At 49.8% G+C, this 20833-nt stretch overlaps 1 protein-coding gene across 3 annotated transcripts in view; it reads left to right on the forward strand.

Moving 5' to 3' along the window:
* RCC1L (RCC1 like) overlaps nt 1–20833 on the forward strand; it is a 41559-nt gene that overhangs the window by 19371 nt on the left and 1355 nt on the right. For 2 of the 3 annotated variants that reach the window (XM_081257798.1, XM_081257796.1), the window contains 3 exons: nt 1956–2137; nt 5032–5119; nt 5956–6129. In XM_081257798.1, the coding sequence (XP_081113924.1) occupies nt 1956–2137; nt 5032–5119; nt 5956–6129 (444 nt within the window). Of the gene's footprint in view, nt 1–1955; nt 2138–5031; nt 5120–5955; nt 6130–8527; nt 8614–20833 lie in introns of all 3 variants that reach the window. The other variant, XM_081257797.1, reaches the window with a different exon arrangement.

The raw sequence follows: 20833 nt of genomic DNA on the forward strand, positions 1-20833 counted from the left end.
ATAAGGTGAGTTAATCATTTTATCAGGTGATTACTCATTACCCTGTTGTCAGGAGGCTTACTTTTTGGGGGGTGCAGTAGCCATTGGAGATAGGACATTTGTCATGTATAGACATCTAGCTTTTCCTTTCATTTGGAGTGTTGCCCTAGATAAACTCCCAGGAGTGGGTCAAAGGATTAGAATATTTTTATTGTTTTCAGAATGTGTTGTTAAATTGCTTTCCAAAAGTTTTACTAGTTTATATTGCCATCAGCAATGTATAGATGTATCAATTTAATCATAACCTCTCTAGCAGTGAGTATTGTCAATTTAAGTGTCCTAATTTAATGACAATGCCAGTTTTTGAAATGTGCCTTTTTTTAATCTATAAAGTGGAAGCTTCTTTTTATTTTCTAAAATCTTGGTGTGGGTAACTTTTAAAAATCAGCTTTTCATGAAAAGAATGAAATTGTTGATACATTTTGACAGCATAGACCAAGGAATATGGTGAAAAGTGAAAGTCTCACTTGCTGGAGATAACTGTGGTTAACAGTTTCCTGGTGCCATTCCAGAAGCTCCACTGTCCCATGGCCTCACTGCCCTTGCTTGCCAGGCTCTGAGTCCAGCCCCACGAGCCCCCTGCAGCCCATTCTGAAGCCTGTCCTCCTCTGTGCTGCCACCGTGCCTTTGCACATGCTGTTCCCGTAGCCTAGAATGCTCTTTTGTGCTCTCCTTTTCATCCTGTAGGCCTCAGCTTGAGGTTGTCTCTTCAATGAAGGCTCCCCCGACCATTCTGTCTAAAGCAGTTTCTATCTCAGCATCCTATTTCTTTCATAACCCTTCAACATTTTGAATTACTTTTTAAAAATCTTTTTTATTATATATGGAGTACATAATAACAGGCTTTTGACTGTTGCTGAGGGGTGCTGCCAGTCTGACACTGCTTTGGGCCCCTTTGAGAAAGCCTGGTACAAGCATGAGTCTGTGGTTCAGGGTTCTACCTTGGTCTGCTGCCCAGGGGTTACTCTCCATTGCAGTGCTGATGGTGACATTTGTCCTCCAGGCAAGCCCCGTCTTTTCCTCTGGTCACTGCGTACCACACCAGTTTGACAGTTTTGATTTGTTGTAGTTGGGGGATGGTATGGGGTGGGAGGCTGAGGTGGGATGGGCTCTTAGAGATTTCTTTTATGTTCTAGCAAGCCCAGCAGTGCATTAGGAATTGCTTGTTGTAACTTTGGTTTCCCAGTGCATATGGAAGTTATGTTTACACTACACTGTAGTCTATTAAGTGTGCAATAGCATTATGTCTAAAAAATGTACGTATCTTAATTAAAAAATACTGCCCCCTAAGTGCCAACCATCATTTGACAATATAGGGTTGCCACAAACCTTCAATTTGTAAAAAATGCAGTATCTGTGAAGTGCAATAGAACGAGGTGTGCCTGCATGTAATATACAAGGTCTGATAGGTTCATTGTGTGTTGGTGTTTCATCCTGAAAAGGTATGTAACTTGAATCAGACTTAGAAAATATCAAGGGTTTTATTTATATGTTTGTTTGTTTATTTATTGAAATTCTATTTATTTATTTATTTTGGCCGTGCCGGGTCTTAGTTGCGGCACGAGGGATCTTCGTTGCTGCACACAGGATCTTTTTGTTGTGGCATGTGGCATCTTAGTTCCCTGACCAGGGATCGAACCCCAGCTCCCTGCATTGGGAGCGCAGAGTCTTAACCACTGGAAGACCAGGGAAGTCCCATCAAGGGTTTTAAAAGTAAACAATTACTATGATGGTTTTTCGTCTTCTGAGAGAACACGGAGAAGGAAGTTGTACAGCATGTAGAATAACAGATTAGGATTTTGAGTTGATGTTTGCAAAGTGCTTAAAACTGTGTTTGACACATAGTAGGTCAATGCAAGTGTCTGTTAAAAGAATAAACAATCAAAAGTAAGTAACACAGTTTTCCATTGTTCCAGGTCTGGGTCACTACAATATCACCAGCGTGCCCACCAAGCTGGCTGGAGACCTTGCCGGAGTGAACGTTGTCCAGGTGGCCACCTACGGGGACTGCTGCCTGGCTGTGTCAGTCGATGGCAGCCTCTTCGGGTGGGGGAACTCCGAGTACCTGCAGCTGGCCTCTGTCACGGACTCCACCCAGGTACGACCCCACGAGGTCCTCTGCAGCCTGGGGCTGGGGGTTTGGAGATAGAGTGTTAAGGATGTTTAGAAGAGATCCTTCACGAAGGGGTGATGTATAGAGTGCCGTGTAGGCCTCACCTGTGCTACGGCTGCCTCTTCAAGGGGCCGAGTTCTTGGCAGTCTCATTGGAGCCTGGAAAGAAAGCTTAGATGCAAAAGCCATCATTATCAATACTTCGATGAGATTGTCCTGGTTTAGAGCAGTAGTTTAGGTATGTCTGTGTGCCCTGTCTTGTTCTGAAAGGGATGTGAGGCTGTTTACATAAGGTCCTGTGATGTCACAGTCGGCCTCTTGTTGCCGTCTAGTGTGTGTACCCCCAAATATACAGATCTGAGGTGTGCACCTTGATGAAGACACCTGTGTGGCCCCTAGATCATGCAGTAGGGCATTGGCAGTCCTGCTGGTGGCCTCTCCCTGTCACACCGTCAGTACAGTACAGTAGGGTTTTAAACGTTTTATTAAGGAAAATTCCAAACGTGAGCAAAAGGTAGACCTCACTGCATAATTAATCTCTGTGTATCCATCATCCATGTTCAACAATTACCAACTAATGGCCCGTTCAAAAAAATAGGTAATTTACTGTTTTAAATTGTGTGACTTAGTGGTTTTTAGTATATTCTCAAGGTTATGCAACTGTCCCCACTAATTCCAGAACATTTTCATTCACCCTCCCCACCCTGCTCTCCAAAAAGCCCCATACACCTAATGGCCAATCTCGTTGCGTCTGTAATTCCATCTGCTTCTCTGTCCTGCGTTATTCTGAAGCAAATCCTAGACATCATATCCCTAAATCAGCATGTATCTCTAAGTGATAAGGACTTAATATCATCAAACGTCTGACAACATACAGAAGGGTTTTAAATATATATTAATAGATAAAGAGATATGCACAAATGGATAAAGATCAGCTAATTGGATGAAAAAATTCATTCTCTGTGGTCTGACACAGTAGCTAGAAGTGGCTGCAGATTTGTCTCTGAGCTCTCTAGTAGCCAAAACAGAGATGAAAACGTGGTCATTGAAATGATGCATTGTTTCCATAAGATAAACAGCAAATAAAATGTTTAGAAGAGGGACTGGGCTTCCGGGTAGCAAGGCCTGAGATCAGTGTCTCCCACGGCCTTCCTGTGAGGGCAGATCTAGGGTCATGTCATCATTATCTGTGCTGCATGACAGAGGACCCCAACACGTAGCGGCTTAAAACAACACACATTTATCGTCTCACCGTTTCTGTGGGTCAGGAACCTAGGGGTGGCTTAGCTGGGTCTCTGGCTCTGAGTCTCTCAAAGGCTGGTATCACCTTGGGGTTCACCTTGGGAAGGCCCTGCCTCCGGGCCCGTTCTGGTTGTTGACAGCAGGGTATAGGTTCTCGTGGACTGTTGGCCCTGGGGCCCCAGGTCCTCGCTGGCGCTTGGCCAGCTCACAGTGGTTGTCCAAGTCTTCCTCGGCTCCTTGCCATGCAGGCTCCTCCAAGTGGTGGCTCACAGCGTGGCTTCGGCCGAATGAGCCAATAAGAGGGCGAGAGAGCGTGTCAGTGAGACAGAAGCCAGTGCTTCATAAGTTCATCTTGGCAATGCCTTCCGCTCACGTTTGCTGGAATTCTGTTCTTTAGAAGCAAGTCCCTAGGCCTAACTCCCACACACAAGGGCGCAGATTAGCCATGGTGTGACTAGCACAGACGGGTCATTTGTTTTGGAAGCAGCCCACCGCATCCATGATTCTTTACGTGGTCCGAGCCTCATCCTGTCAGTGACAACAGTGGTGCGTTTCCAGTGGCTCTTTGCTGGAGCGTTTCTCAGCCTTTGCCGAGGGCCCTGTGCCAGAGCCCAGTTGGGTAGAGAAGCTGTGAGAGCCAGGCAGCAGACGCCAGGCCAGGCCAGCAGCCTCACATCATCTCGGATCAGTAAGCCCCTTTATTCCTTTGGAGTCATCTTAGGGATTGTTACCCTCCAGCTGTCTCCATTTGCAAGTGACTCTGAAAAGACTCATGGCTGTCACGGAAGCACTTAAAATCTGTCTTGCAAAGTTATTCCTCAGTAGGGGTGCCAAGACCAAATCCTGCTGGACAGCTTAGTTGGCCACACTTCGTTCTCCCAACCCCTGAGCCTCCCATCTGTCACTCTGAGCAGAAGTGCCACTTGGCCGTCTCTAGGCACTGCAAGTTCAGTACATCCCGGAGTGAATTCATGCTCAGCCCGGCATCCTGGCCCTTCTCCCTTGTTACCACGTCCACTCACGTTCCCCTCTAGAAATCACGTCCCTCTCCCACTTGGAACCCTTACTGGCTCCCTGTTGTGCTTAGGATAGAGACCAAACCCTTGCTTTGATCAACAACGCCCTGTGTGATCTGGTTTCCCTTCTGCCCACTGGCATCTTACAGATACTCCCCCTTGTCCCCCCGCTTCAGCCACTCTGACCTCGTGTAAGCTCCTGAACGGGCCACACTCACCTTGCCCCCTTTGCACGTCCATCTCGCCACCTTGGGATTTCCTTCTCTTCTCCCCTGGCCCGCCTACTCCTGATTGCTCTTCCCCGCACAGCGGATCAGGTCCCTGACACTCACGCCAGGGACCCCTGTACTCTTCTTCATTGCGTTCAGCACAGAGTCATCCTGTGTTAGTTTTGGCTGACATCTGCCTCCCGCCCTGGACTGCAGTCTGAGAGCGGGGCTGCTTCTCCTGCTGCCTGTCGTCTTCCCAGCATGCAGTTAGAAGCTTATCATGTGTACGATTTCAGGAGATACATGGGGAGGGAATGAATGAACGGGGACTTAGCTACTCTGCACATGAAACAGCATTTCCAAGTTCTCGCTGCTTTGTCTTCCTAACAGTGTGGACCCTTCCTTTGATTCAGGTGAACGTTCCCCGGTGCTTGCCCTTCTCAGGAGTCGGGCGGGTGAAGCAGGCTGCGAGTGGGGGGACAGGCTGCGCTGTATTAAACGGTGAGACCCTCTTGCAGGCAGTTTGTTGGGAAGCTGTGGGTGGGTTGGGTGAGGAAGGGTTGGTGTCCGCTGGATTCAGGCTGTGGTTTTCAGTGCGGGGAGCACAGTTGTGGGAAGATCTAGTTAGTTCAGTTAATAGAGGGTGAGGGTGACATTCTTGACAGAAGGATAACAGCCATGATTTATAGGTCGACGAACAGCCAGCATAGAGCTGAGTAACTATCGCAAACCTCTGGAGTGGAGGATGAACTTCTGCTCCCTCTCCTGAAGCATGGGCCAAAGCCCCCAGGCCTGCCTTCTCCGGAAAGGCCGTGCCAAGAGCTGCGGGCACACAGGAGAAGAGCCTTAGGGTTCAGGTAGTGGGATCCAGGCCCCTGGGGTTACACGTCTGGCACCACTGATGAGCAGTGAGCTTGTTATGAGCTGAGAATCGTTACGAACTTTAGAATCTAGCCAGAAGTTGTGTGTGTACTTGGCTTGGTCTTCTGATCCGTGTGAGACGTAGCGCTGTTAGGAAAAGCTGCCCTTCTAAGGCTCTCCTGTGTTCACGTGGGGTTTGTGGCTGATTTATGGAGTGGCTCCATCCAGCACACTCAAGATGTAGGACATTTGTATTGTGAGATTGGTTAGCTGGCTAGACATACTCCACAAGCAAGAATTTGAAAGAGGAGAAAAGAAACATTATTTTAAATATCAACGTGTTCTTGCCAAGCAAGAAGAGGGGAAAAAAATAGTCCATGTGGATATGATGCATCTTGGTGGTGTGGTTCGAATTTCTTGCGAGGGAGGGCTGCACTTGGTTTGACTTCCTGACCGTTGTTTTTACTGTAATCCAGGAGAGGGACATGTTTTCGTCTGGGGCTATGGAATTCTTGGGAAAGGACCAAACCTCATGGAAACTGCCCTTCCAGAAATGATTCCACCCACTCTGTTTGGCTTGACGGAGTTCAACCCAGGAGTCCAGGTTTCCCGCATTCGCTGTGGACTCAGCCACTTCGCCGCCCTCACCAGTAAGTGATCAAGCCCATGTGGCCCCAAGGCCTTACCGAGCTTCACCCTCTCAGGTTCAGCCCCAATCCCTGGGCTGCTCTCAGTTTCCATCCATCCAGTGGAGTGGCACCCTTGTGTGGATAATTAAAGAGAGCAGCTAATCCAGAAGTTGTTTGGCTTGAGGTGGTCTAATGTGTGTCTCCTTTTCACCTGGGAGGTTTGTTTTCAGTTCATTTGGTTTGTGGTTAGGCTGGTGTTGCAGTGACTTTTCTCAAGCGGATGCAGTCGGTGGTGGGAGAGGGGACCCTCGAGTGGGCCGGGCTGCTGGGGGAGACCCGCGGAGGTTTGGTACATCGCGGTGGGTGAGGAGGAAATGAGCGTGGGGGCTTCATCCCAGTCCCTGGCCAAGCCCAAGCCCGACCCTCATCCGAGCCAGGAGCGTGGGGCGGCAAGAGGCATATTTATAAGACCATCCTGTGGTTTTGAGGCGGTAGATGTGCCCGGTTTCTCCAAAGTGCCGGGGGGAGTGATCGAAGGGGGGCTGAAATGGAGGTTTTCTCAGAGCGTTGCCCAGTTACAAAGCCATGACATACAGAGTTACTCTGCAGACGTCCCGCGTGTCTGCGCTTCTTGATTGCAGCTCTCATCCCCCCACCGCGGCTGTTGGCTCCATTTGCTCCTCATTAGTTGACTTGAATAGTAAGAGGGAACTAAATTTCATTTTGTGATTCTCAAGTAAATTCACTTTTTCCTTGCAATTTAAAGACCGTTTTGTCTCACGGCAAGCTGTTGTTTCCTTTAGAAACATCTGGGCCGGGACAGTCAGTTTGGGTGGTCCTCGTCTGTGTTCCCCGGCCTCACGCTGCCGTGAGGGCTGCTCCAGACGAGCACGCTGTTGCAGAGTCCTCACTGCCGTTCAGTCACTGTCTGTGTTTCAGGGTTCGGGGCTTGAGTGGCAGCAGCTGCAGCGTGGGCCGCTGTGGTGGTGGGTGGGGCGTTGTCTGTGCGCTGCGGCGCTGGGGGGCAGCAGTGGCGCCCGGGGTGGAGGACCCCTCACGCAGGGTCAGCCACCTTCACCTGCAAATGCGTCCGTGTCACATTGGCGTTTTAAAGCTATTTTGATGTAGCAGATAGAGTCAGTGTGGGCGAATTCTGGAGGTAACAGTAACCTATTTCCCCAATGTTCAAGGCTTAAACTATGTGCAAAGTCATGTACTTGGAAACCCGTATGAAGCCTTTGACTAGGGTAGATTGCTTTGTCTGCTGTCGTGCCATGCGGCCATTTGGGGTCACACTGAAATGAAGTCCTACCTAGATTTCCCCCGACAGCCACCCTCCACATGCCAGTGACTGTCCCTCAGTAGGGCGAGCCTCAGAGCCTGGCTTCCTCTGGTTTGCCCTGAGGTCTGCTAACATGTTGGGGGCCAGGTTGAATTGTTCTGTTAAACACGACCTCTGAGGTGGAAGACCAAGGACGGCGACAAGACCCGAGGGCTCTGACAACGTGGCACAGAAGGATCCCTTATTCAATCAGCCGGGTTGTTTCAGTCCCGGCTCCTCCATGTCTTCCCTTCTTCCCATGACCAGAGCCTTCTGCCAGAGGGGGCTGGTAAATGGGGCCTCCGTGCCGAGGGTGCCCCGGGCTGGTGTGGATGGAAGTCTGCACCGAGGGCCCTGCCCAGCCTGAGGGTCCATCCTGGAGCTGGCGTTCCCAGAGCCCCAGTCTGGATTCAGTCTCCTGGCCTGCCCCTACAGCACCCTGCCTGTCCTTTTCCTTCATGGCACTGTTTACAATTTGAAAACGTGCATTTGTTGGTTTAATCATTTGTTTAATTTTCGCTCTTCAACTAGCTCCAGCCCCGTGAGGACAGGAACATGCGTGTCAGTCCCCATGCTGTCCCAGCTCCTAGCACACAGATGTACACTTGACCCAAAGAGGCACCCGGTCACCGTGTGTCACTTGACCAAATGCTTCTGAGATGTGGAGACCCAGACAAGAAATGACAAATTGTCCTACTTCTCACTATTGTCAGGGCGTGACCAGGATTTGAGGGTGCTGAGATTTCAGGATTTGTGGAGGGCAGGGTTTGGTTGGACATAACTGGGCGATGAGGGTGTGTGTGTAAGGGCCACACAGAGCGGGCCGTGTGCAGGAGCCCCTGGGCCCACCTCCAGGCATGTGTTCATCTCCCATGAGAGGGACACAGCATGAATCTGGGACGGGACATGTTTTTGGTATGGGGATGGTACTGTATACTTGTCCCTTTAGAAGAAAGCATTAATGCCTGGGAGAAATTGAAGTTTAACTTTGATCTTTTTGTACCTGGTTCTAGAAAGCCTATTCCCATGACCCTTCCTTCTCCTGGAGACTTGCCCTTGGCCTCAAGCCCCAGCGAAGCCGTTTTTCTTTATTTGCAGACAGAGGAGAGCTGTTTGTGTGGGGCAAGAACATCCGAGGGTGCCTGGGAATCGGTCGCCTGGAAGACCAGTACTTCCCATGGAGGGTAAGGCTGGGCTGGGCGGGTGTGAGGGCGGCGTGCCCACAGAGCAGACTCACCTGATGCAGCAGCCCGGCCAGCACCGGGTCCCCGGGCTTCCAGTCCCTGTGGTGCCTGTAAGAAGCCTCCTCGGGGGCTTCCCTGGTGGCGCAGTGGTTAAGAGTCCGCCTGCCGATGCAGGGGACACGGGTTCGTGCCCCGATCCCGGAAGATCCCACATGCCGCGGAGCGGCTGGGCCCGCGAGCCATGGCCGCGGAGCCTGTGTGTCCGGAGCCTGTGCTCCGCAACGGGAGAGGCCACAGCAGTGAGAGGCCCGCGTACAGCAAAAAAAAAAAAAAAAAAAAAAAAAAAAAAAAAAGAAGCCTCCTCGGAGGCTGGCCTCGGGCAAACGGGGGCCTCAGGGAGGAGCGAGCTGCAGGCCGGGTGCCTCGGGGCTCCGAGAGGGAGAGCGTTGAGATGAAGTTGACGTGCCAGGAGCTGTTTACAGAGGCCCGTGGAGAGGAATGTTTTACAGTGGATTTAAAAGAAAACGGGATGTTTATTGTTCAGAGTGCCTTACCACAGCCATCAGAGTGAAACATGAAGGCTCTTCTGAGGGGAGGATGCAATTACACAAAAAGGCTTATTTCAGAATTAAAGGGGAAGAGGGTTCCTTCTTAAGTTGTAGTTTATCTTAGTGTCGTTTACTAAGTCAGTTCTTTATAAGTTCTTCAAAAAAAAAAAAGGCTATTTATTTTTTTGAATACAGAACATATGGACATGGTACAAAATGTATTATGAAAAATAAGTCTCCCGTCTCTTGCCTCAGAGGCAGCCACTGGTTCTGGTTTCATCGTTCCCTTCCAGAGATAGTCTCTGTGTAGAGGAGCAGGCGCTTGTGTGCGTGCATGCGTGTGTGTACGTGCCTAAGTGTTTTCTTTGAAGGTTAGGTTTTAACGTGTTTTGAGGTTGTGTAAAGCATTTTTTAAAAAACACATGTAAAAATGCAAAAGAAATGTGTAAAAAAAAATAATAATAAGGGGGACTTCCCTGGTGGCGCAGTGGCCAATGCAGGGGACACGGGTTCGTGCCCTGGTCCAGGAAGGTCCCGCATGCCGTGGAGCAACTAAGTCTGTGTGCCACAACTACTGAGCCTGCGCTCTAGAGCCCGTGAACCACAACTACTGAGCTTGCGTGCCACAACTACTGAAGCCCACGCACCTAGAGCCCGTGCTCTGCGATGAGGGAAGCCACCACAATGAGAAGCCTGTGCATTGCAACGAAGAGTAGCCCCTGCTTGCTGCAACTAGAGAAAGCCCATGTGCAGCAATGAAGACCCAACACAGCCATAAAGGAAGGAAGGAGGAAAGAGGGAGAGAGAGAGGGGAGAGAGGGAGAGAGAGAGAAAGAAAGAAGGAAAGAAAGAAGGAAGGAGGGAAGGAGGAGAGAGAGGGAGACAGAAGGAAAGAGAAAAGGAAGGAGGAGAGAGAGAAGGAAAGAAAGAAGGAAGGAAGGAGGAGAGGGGGGGGAGAGGGAGAGAAAGGGAGAGGTAGAGAGAAGGAGAGGGAGACAGAGGGAGAGGGAGATGGAGAGGTAGAAGGAGAGGGAGGGGGGAGAGAGAGGGAGAGTGGGAGAGAGGGAGAGGGGGAGGGAGAGAAGGAGAGTGAGAGGAGAGGGAGTGGGGGAGAGGGAGAGAGAGAGAGCGAGAGGGAGAGAGGGAGAAGTAGAGAGAGGGAGAAAGAGCAAGAGAGGGGGGAGAGGGAGAGACAGGAGAGGGAGAGAAGGAGAGGGAGGGAGAGAGAGAGGGGGAGAGGGGGAGAGAGGGAGACGGAGGGAGAGGGAGAGAGTGGGAGAGGGAGAGAAGGAGAGAGGGAGAGGGAGAGTGGGAGGGAGAGAGAGAGCGGGAGAGAGAAGGAGGGAGAGGGAGAAGTAGAGAGGGAGAAAGAGCAAGAGGGGGAGAGAGAGGGAGAAGGAGGGAGAGAGGGAGAGAGAGGGAGAGAGAGAGGGAGAGAGGGAGAAGTAGAGAGGGAGAAAGAGAGCAAGAGGGGGAGAGGGAGAGACAGGAGAGGGAGAGAAGGAGAGGGAGAGAAGGAGAGGGGGAGAGAGGGAGACGGAGGGAGAGGGAGAGAGTGGGAGAGGGAGAGAAGGAGAAGGAGAGGGAGAGGGAGAGTGGGAGGGAGAGAGAGAGCGGGAGAGAGAGAAGGAGGGAGAGAGGGAGAAGTAGAGAGGGAGAAAGAGCAAGAGGGGGAGAGAGAGGGAGAAGGAGGGAGAGGGAGAGAGAGAGGGAGAAGTAGAGAGGGAGAAAGAGAGCAAGAGGGGGGAGAGGGAGAGACGGAGACAGGGAGAGGGAGGGAGAGAGAGAGGGAGAGAGACTGGGAGAGTGAGGGAGAGAGACTGGGAGAGTGAGGGAGAGAGGGAGAGACAAAGGGAGAGTGGGAGAGAGGGAGAGAAGGAGAGGGAGAGAGGGGGGGAGAGAGAGGGAGAGAGACTGGGAGAGTGAGGGAGAGAGAGGGAGAGACAAAGGGAGAGTGGGAGAGGGAGAGAGAGGGAGAGGGGGAGAGAGGGAGAGAGACTGGGAGAGTTGGGGAGAGAGAGGGAAAGACAGGGAGAGGGAGGGAGAGAAGGAGAGTGGGAGAGGGAGAAGTAGAGGGAGAAAGAGAGCAAGAGAGGGGGGAGAGGGAGAGACAGGGAGAGAGGGAGAGAGACTGGGAGAGTGAGGGAGAGAGAGAGGGAGAGACAAAGGGAGAGTGGGAGAGAGAGGGAGAGAGACTGGGAGAGTGAGGGAGAGAGAGAGGGAGAGACAAAGGGAGAGTGGGAGAGAGAGGGAGAGAGAGAGAGAGACGGAAAGAAAGAAGGAAAGAAAGAGAAGGAAGGAAGGATTTATCGGTCAAAAACACACAGAAAGTGTTTCAAGGCACTTACTTTGCTATTTTAGGGGCTCTTTCTCTCAGCCCTCCCCTTGGGTGCTGGCTCTCCTGGCTCCCCTGAGCTCGGCAGGCCCTGACTCCAGTGCTTTCTCTAAGAGAACACGTCAAAAGGGAGACTTTAAACTTGTTGGAAAAAAAATGACTGTGGCCCAGAGTTGCTCCCAGCCTGGCTGGTGCTGACCCGCTTGTTCCCTGGGGACCCCAGCCCGGGTGAGGAAAGGCATGGTGGCGGGTGGACAGTGGCCGGCAGCTCAGGGAATACAGAGCAGTTAGAATCCTGCTCATGCTTTTGGGAGCTTCTCACAGCCCTCTCTTTAACAGCCCCCCACCCCCCCACAAGGGACTTCCTTTTGAGAGGCAGCTGGGGAAATGGCCAAGCAAGTGGGTTTTGAATGAATGACCGTTGTGACTAGGGCCTCCCCACCTGCCTTCATGTCCTCCCAATTAGAGCGAAGATCAGCTGTGAAATCAGGTTTGAGAGCGTTTTCGTTGTCCAAGTGGCCGGGCCAGGCTTGGCCTCTGTGGTGGAGTGGCAGGCCTGGGGGTGGATGCCCCGTTGTTCAAGCCGTACCCCTGTGCTGAACGTCCCTCTGAAGTGTCGTTCCCGGCTTCCATGCCATCAGGGAAAGGGCACTCTGGTCTGTTCCTGTGACGGCTGCTTTCATGCCCCACACCATCGTCTCCCCTTGTGTGTCTGTGGAGCTCCTTCGCCCCCGTGTCACCTTTTGGTCGGGCTTGGGAGGGTGATGCTGAAGTCCATGCCGGCTCCAAGATGCGAGGCTGGGGCTCTGGGAGAGTGGTGGTGACAGGAACCAGGTTTTCAATCAACTATGTTGGATTCCTTAAAGGTTAGTCTCTTGTTGGGTAGTTGGACCTTTCTCCAGTCTGTTCTCTTGTCACTTAAAAAAAAAATTGCAGGTGATTTTTATTCCTTAAACACTATTTTCTTATTAATCTTAAGTAGGGGATATGTTACATCATTTAAAAAGTATTCCAAGAAAGAAAATAAAGAGTAAAGCCATATTTGTAGCTCCTACAGTGGTATTAACTAGTTATTCTTAGACTTACTTACAGAGCCTGGGCTTTTCTGATGATTCGTAGGCCTAAGAAGTGACATCTGAGTCACCTGATTGAAACCTCTTCTTCCAGAAGCTGTCCAGGCTGTTTTCCTCCTCCACATTGATGCTTAGAGCTCAGAGAGGTTCAGTGATTTCTTTAAGGTCACACACCTAGTAAGAAGCAGAGGACTTCCCTGGTGGTTCAGTGGTTAAGAATCTGCCTGCCCATGCAGGGGACACGGGTTCAAGCCCTGGTCCGGGAAGATCCCACATGCCGCGGAGCAACTAAGCCTGTGCGCCACAGCCACTAAGCCTGTGCTATAGAGCCCGTGAGCCACAACTGCTGAGCTCATGTGCCACAACTACTGAAACCCACGCGCCTAGAACCCGTGCTCCGCAATGAGCGAAGCCACTGCAATGAGAAGCCTGCGCACCGCAAGGAAGAGTAGGCCCCGCTCACCACGACTAAAGAAAGCCCGTGTGCAGCAACAAAGATCCGACACAGCCAAAATTAAATAAATTTATTTAAAAAAAAGAAAAGTGGAGCCAAGAATCAGACTCAGAATTTCTGACTTTAAGACGCCACCATGGGAGAGGGGGAAGATGGCGGAAGAGTAAGACGCGGAGATCACCTTCCTCCCCACAGATACATCAGAAATACATCTACACATGGAACAACTCCTACAGAACACCTACTGAATGCTGGCAGAACACCTCAGACCTCCCCAAAGGCAAGAAACTCCCCACGTACCTGGGTAGGGCAAAAGAAAAAAGAATAAACAGAGACAAAAGAATAGGGACAGGACCTGCACCAGTGGGAGGGAGCCGTGAAGGAGGAAAGGTTTCCACACACTAGAAGCCCCTTCGTGGGCGGAGACTGCGGGTGGCAGAGGGGGGAAGCTTCGGAGCCATGGAGGAGAGCACAGCAACAGGGGTGTGGAGGGCAAAGCGGAGAGATTCCCGCACAGAGGATCAGTGCCGACCGGCACTCACCAGCCCGAGAGGCTTGTCCGCTCACCCGCCGGGGCGGGCGGGGCTGGGAGCTGAGGCTCCAGCTTCAGTCGGAGCGCAGGGAGAGGACTGGCGGTGTGAACACAGCCTGAAGGGGTTAGTGCACCACGGCTGGCCGGGAGGGAGTCCGGGAAAAAGTCTGGACCTGCCGAAGAGGCAAGAGACTTTTTCTTCCCTCTTTGTTTCCTGGTGCACGAGGAGAGGGGGTTAAGAGCGCTGCTTAAAGGAGCTCCAGAGACGGGCGCGAGCTGCGGCTATCAGTGCGGACCCCAGAGACGGGCATGAGACGCGAAGGCTGCTGCTGCCGCCACCAAGAAACCTGTGTGCGAGCACAGGTCACTCTCCACACCTCCCTTCTGGGGAGCCTGTGCAGCCCGCCACTGCCAGGGTCCCGGGATCCAGGGACAACTTCCCCGGGAGAACGCATGGCGCGCCTCAGGCGGGTGCAACGTCACACCGGCCTCTGCCACCGCAGGCTCGCCCCGCACTCTGTACCCATCCCTCCCCCTGGCCTGAGTGAGCCAGAGTCCCCGAATCAGCGGCTCCTTTAACCCCGTCCTATCTGAGCGAAGAACAGACGCCCTCCAGCGACCTACACGCAGAGGCGGGGCCAAATCCAAAGCTGAACCCCGGGAGCTGTGCGAACAAAGAAGAGAAAGGGAAATCTCTCCCCGCAGCCTCAGGAGCAGCGGATTAAATCTCCACAGTCAACTTGATGCACCCTGCATCTGTGGAATACCTGAATAGACAACGAATCATCCCAAATTGAGGAGGTGGACTTTGAGAGCAAGATTTATTATTTTTTACCCTTTTCCTCTTTTTGTGAGTGTGTATGTGTATGCTTCTGTGTGAGATTTTGTCTGTATAGCTTTGCTTTCACCATTTGTCCTAGGGTTCCATCTGTCCCTTTTTTTTTTTACTTAAAAATTTTTTTTTTTAATAATTATTTTTTTATTTTAATAACTTTATTTTATTTTACCTTACTTTATTTTTTCTTTTATCTTTTTATCTTCCTTCCTTCCTTCCTTCCTTCCTTCTCGCTTTTATTCTGAGCCATATGGATGAAAGGCTCTTGGTGCTGCAGCCAGGAGTCAGTGCTGTGCCTCTGAGGTGGGAGAGCCAACTTCAGGACACTGGTCCACAAGAGACCTCCCAGCTCCATGTAATATCAAATGGCGAAAATCTCCCAGAGATCTCCGTCTCAACACCAGCACCCAGCTTCACTCAACGACCAGCAAGCTACAGTGCTGGACACCCTATGCCAAACAACTAGCAAGATAAGAACACAACCCCACCCATTAGAGAGAGGCTGCCTAAAATCATCATAAGGCCACAGACACCCCAAAACACACCACCAGACGTGGACCTGCCCACCAGAAAGACAAGATCCAGCCTCATCCACCAGAACACAGGCACTAGTCCCCTCCACCAGGAAGCCTACACAACCCACTGAACCAACTTTAGCCACTGGGGACAGAAACCAGAAACAACAGGAACTACGAACCTGCAGCTTGCAAAAAGGAGACCCCAAACACAGTAAGATAAGCAAAATGAGAAGACAGAAAAACACACAGCAGGTGAAGGAGCAAGATAAAAACCCACCAGACCTAACAAATGAAGAGGAAATTGGCAGTCTACCTGAAAAAGAATACAGAATAATGATAGTAAAGACGATCCAAAATCTTGGAAATAGAATAGAGAAAATGCAAGAAACATTTAACAAGGATCTAGAAGAACTAAAGATGAAACAAGCAACGATGAACAACACAATAAATGAAATTAAAAATACTCTAGAAGGGATCAATAGCAGAATAACTGAGGCAGAAGAACGGATAAGTGAGGTGGAAGATAAAATAGTGGAAATAACTACTGCAGAGCAGAATAAAGAAAAAAGAATGAAAAGAACTGAGGACAGTCTCAGAGACCTCTGGGACAACATTAAACACACCAACATTTCGAATCATAGGGGTTCCAGAAGAAGAAGAGAAAAAGAAAGGGACTGAGAAAATATTTGAAGAGGTTATAGTTGAAAACTTCACTAATATGGGAAAGGAAATAGTTAATCAAGTCCAGGAAGCACAGAGAGTCCCATACAGGGTAAATCCAAGGAGAAACACGCCAAGACACATACTAATCAAACTGTCAAAAATTAAATACAAAGAAAACATATTAAAAGCAGCAAGGAAAAAACAACAAATAACAGACGAGGGAATCCCCATAAGGTTAACAGCTGATCTTTCAGCAGAAACTCTGCAAGCCAGAATGGACTGGCAGGACATATTTAAAGTGATGAAGGAGAAAAACCTACAACCAAGATTACTCTACCCAGCGAGGATCTCATTCAGATTTGATGGAGAAATTAAAACCTTTACAGACAAGCTAAAGCTGAGAGAGTTCAGCACCACCAAACCAGCTTTACAACAAATGCTAAAGGATCTTCTCTAGGCAAGAAACAAAAGAGAAGGAAAAGACCTACAATAACAAACCCAAAACAATTAAGAAAATGGGAATAGGAACATACATATCGATAATTACCTTAAATATAAATGGATTAAATGCTCCCACCAAAAGACACAGACTGGCTGAATGGATACAAAAACAAGACCCATATGTATGCTGTCTACAAGAGACCCACTTCAGACCTAGAGACACATACAGACTGAAAGTGAGGGGATGGAAAAAGATATTCCATGCAAATGGAAACCAAAAGAAAGCTGGAGTAGCAATTCTCATATCAGACAAAATAGACTTTAAAATAAAGACTATTAGAAGAGACAAAGAAGGACACTACATAATGATCAAGGGATCGATCCAAGAAGAAGATACAACAATGGTAAATATGCACCCAACATAGGAGCACCTCAATACATAAGGCAGATACTAACAGCCATAAAGGGGGAAATCGACTAACACATTCATAGTAGGGGAATTTAACACCCCACTTTCACCAATGGACAGATCATCCAAAATGAAAATAAATAAGGAAACACAGCTTTAAATGATACATTAAACAAGATGGACTTAATTGATATTTATAGGGCATTCCATCAAAAACAACAGAATACACATTTTTCTCAAATGCTCATGGAACATTCTCCAGGATAGATCATATCTTGGGTCACAAATCAAGCCTTGGTAAATTTAAGAAAATTGAAATTGTATCAAGTATCTTTTCCGACCACAATGCTATGAGACTAGATATCAATCACAGGAAAAGATCTGTAAAAAATACACATGGAGGCTAAACAATACACTACTTAATAACGAAGTGATCACTGAAGAAATCAAAGAGGAAATTAAAAAATACCTAGAAACAAATGACAATGGAGACACGACGACCCAAAACCTATGGGATGCAGCAAAAGCAGTTCTAAGAGGGAAGTTTATAGCAATACAATCCTATCTTAATAAACAGGAAACATCTCAAATAAACAACCTAACCTTGCACCTAAAGCAATTAGAGAAAGAAGAATAAAAAAACCCCAAAGTTAGCAGAAGGAAAGAAATCATAAAGATCAGATCAGAAATAAATGAAAAAGAAGTGAAGGAAACGATAGCAAAGATCAATAAAACTGAAAGCTGGTTCTTTGAGAAGATAAACAAAATTGGTAAACCATTAGCCAGACTCATCAAGAAAAAAAGGGAGAAGACTCAGATCAATAGAATTAGAAATGAAAAAGGAGAAGTAACAACTGACACTGCAGAAATACAAAAGATCATGAGAGATTACTACAAGCAACTCTATGCCAATAAAATGGACAACCTGGAAGAAATGGACAAATTCTTAGAAATCCACAGCCTGCCAAGACTGAATCAAATGGGACAAATGGGACCTAATGAAACTTCAAAACTTTTGCACAGCAAAGGAAACCATAAACAAGACCAAAAGACAACCCTCAGAATGGGAGAAAATATTTCCAAATGAAGCAACTGACAAAGGATTAATCTCCAGAATTTACAAGCAGCTCATGCAGCTCAGTAACAAAAAAACAAACAATCCAATCCAAAAATGGGTGGAAGACCTAAATAGACATTTCTCCAAAGAAGATATACAGACTGCCAACAAACACATGAAAGAATACTCAACATCATTAGTCATTAGAGAAATGCAAATCAAAACTACAATGAGATATCATCTCACACCAGTCAGAATGGCCATCATCAAAAAATCTAGAAACAGTGAATGCTGGAGAGGGTGTGGAGAAAAGGGAACCCTCTTGCACTGCTGGTGGGAATGTGAATTGGTACAGCCACTATGTAGAACAGCATGGAGGTTCCTTAAAAAACTACAAATAGAACTACCATATGACCCAGCAATCCCACTACTGGGCATATACCCTGAGAAAACCATAATTCAAAAAGAGTCATGTACCAAAATGTTCATTGCAGCTCTATTTACAATAGCCAGGACATGGAAGCAACCTAGGTGTCAATCGACAGATGAATGGATAAAGAAGATGTGGCACATATATACAATGGAATATTACTCAGCCATAAAAAGAAACGAAATTGAGCTATTTGTAATGAGGTGGATGACCTAGAGTCTGTCATACAGAGTGAAGTAAGTCAGAAAGAGAAAGACATACTGTATGCTAACACATATATATGGAATTTAAGAAAAAAAAATGTCATGAAGAACCTAGGGGTAAGACGGGAATAAAGACACAGACCTACTAGAGCGTGGACTTGAGGATATGGGGAGGGGGAAGGGTAAGCTGTGACAAAGTGAGAGAGTGGCATGGACATATATACACTACCAAACGTAAAATAGCTAGCTAGTGGGAAGCAGCCACATAGCACAGGGAGATCAGCTCGGTGCTTTGTGACCACCTAGAGGGGTGGGATAGGGAGGGTGGGAGGGAGGGAGACGCAAGAGGGAGGACATATGGGAACATATGTATATGTATAACTGATTCACTTTGTTATAAAGCAGAAACTAACACCATTGTAAAGCAATTATACTCCAATAAAGATGTAAAAAAAAAAAAGAAAAAGACGTCACCATGGTCCCCCTCCTCTGCGAGGGCCTGAGCTGGGTTCCCCTGGAATCCCCGCGGTGGAGGGAGGGCGAGGCGGAGGTGGGGACCCTCTGCCTGATGGCAGCCTTGCGGGCCTGGAAACAGGACACTGAGGAGAGCTTTCGAGTGGCCCCTCCCCCACCCAGGCCATGCCCTCACTTTACATCGCACATGACCGCCATTCTCAGGGCCCGGAGCTGTCCCTGGGGCTGGTGCTTTGCACTGTCTCTCTTATCCTCAGAACAGCCTGCGAAGGTTGGGCTGCCCCCCCCCCCCAGCCTGCCCCCGTGCACACTGACTTCAGGATTCGAAGCCGCTGGCCCAGTCTCTCAGCTGCGCAGTGGGTGGGCTGCGACGTGAACTCAGTGCTCTGAGTGCAGACTATGCTTCCCCCTCGCCGTGCGCCTCTCTGGTGGGGCTTGGGTTGGAGCACAAGCTGGGAACCCTCTGTTTCCTGGGCCTCTTTCTTACCTGGCTGCTTCAGGAGCCACAGGCCCTGGCAGTTCTGACGCCCCAGGGGAGGGCGTGCTGCAGGGGCTGGGCCTCCTCGCAGGCTGAGCCGGCTCCCCTCCGGGGTGTGGCCTGGCTTCTGGGCGCCGGGGAAGGGCATCTTGGGTGCAGCCGAGTGGGGACACGGCAAGTCCGGTGGCCGGATCACAGCTGGTCCAGCGCTCCTCCTCTGCCTTCCTCTGCCCTTCAGCTGGTGGGTGTGTGTCTTGGGAACTTGTCCTGGTACAGAGAGCTGTTCGTACACTGATTCTGCTCAAACTTTTCAGAGTCATTCAGGCCAAATATGGTTCGTTTTCTGGAACTGCTTGCCTTTGCAACAATGTGAGTGTAAATTGGTTTAGAATAGAAACTCCTTTTAACCCTGATGAGGTCACAAGTAAAACATGGCTGAGGGCAGCCTTCTCTTGGACTCAGTTCAGAGGCTGACAGTGAGAGGCAGTTGGCTGGGGGGGGCTGAGGCCCCGGGAGCCACCTGCTGCTCCCCAGAGAGGCTCCTGGGGCCAGCGTCAGCCATGACCATCATCCCAGCGAGTCAGCCAAGGCGGGGTGGCTCCCTCTGCTTTGGGTTCTGATGGTCACAGCCCTTGGAGAACAAGGACAGAGGTGCCTAAGTGTGACAGCTTGGCCGCAGGTTAGCGCGGAGAGTGGCCCTTTCCTGAGGAAGGTCAATAAAGGTGCTCTCGTGGCCCGGGGAGGTTGCTAGGAGCTCACCTGGCCTGGTCACCCCAGGCAGCATGTTTTCTTCCGCTTCTATGGCCAGCCTGGAACGCTTTCTGCAGCTCTGGGCCTTTGCGATGAGCTGAGGGCACTGCTGCATGTTTGTTCAGTGATTTTTCTGTAACAGGTTTTGCTGAAGGCGTTTGTTTAGGGATGGGTGAGTAGCACGACTTGGTTACTAGCATCCGTTTGCCTTGTGGCCGGGAGACCCTAATGGACTTGTCTCTGAACGGTTGATGTTGCTGCCTCTGGGCTTTTAGGGCAGGCCATCTGGACGAGGCCTCTCCCTCTGAAGCTCAGTAAACTCCGCAGGCTGTTGCGGATCCCTCTCCAGCTGTCACGCTGCCCCGCTGAGCGCTGCCACTGGGGAGGGATGGCAGGATTCTGATCCGGTCAGAAGAGCAGCATCAGCGTCCTGGCGGGGGCTGAGCAGGAGGTGGTGCAGGTGTTCTGTCTTAGAAATTGCCCCCTAAGAAGACACTACACTCGCACCGCTTTCTGCGTCTAGAATCTCTGGAAAGACAAGAAACCAGTTAAAAGTAGTTTCCAGTTCAGAGGGAAGGTGGGGAGCAGGGCATGTGATGACAGGGTGGCGTCCAACGGGATTTAATGCCTTTTCTTCTTTTCTACTGAATGTCATTTTATATCGTAGCCACGTGGCTATCACCTATTCAAAGTAATAGTAGTAATAATAATAACATTTATAGTAATAATACACCAAGAGGAGGAAGCAAAGTGCCCCTGTCCTGGAGAACTGGGTGGCTGTGTGCACCTGGAGGTCCCACCTGTGTTGTGGGCACCATGGAGTTCGGAGGGGGGGGGGTCCATCTCCACGGCCCAGCTGTGGGGCAGTGAGAGTCACCCTCAGGGCCAGCAGGCTGGAGCCTCCACACCCGCATGAGGCTGTCTGCACGTCACCTGGAGGGTTGGGCCTGCCTGTGATGAAGTGGTGTCAGTGTGGGTGGCATTGTTGGCAGGGCTGCCAGCCAGGCCTCTGGCACCTTC

The sequence above is a fragment of the Mesoplodon bidens genome (genome assembly GCF_964165515.1).
Source record: "Mesoplodon bidens genome assembly, chromosome: 15".
NCBI classification, from domain to species: Eukaryota; Metazoa; Chordata; class Mammalia; order Artiodactyla; family Ziphiidae; genus Mesoplodon; species Mesoplodon bidens.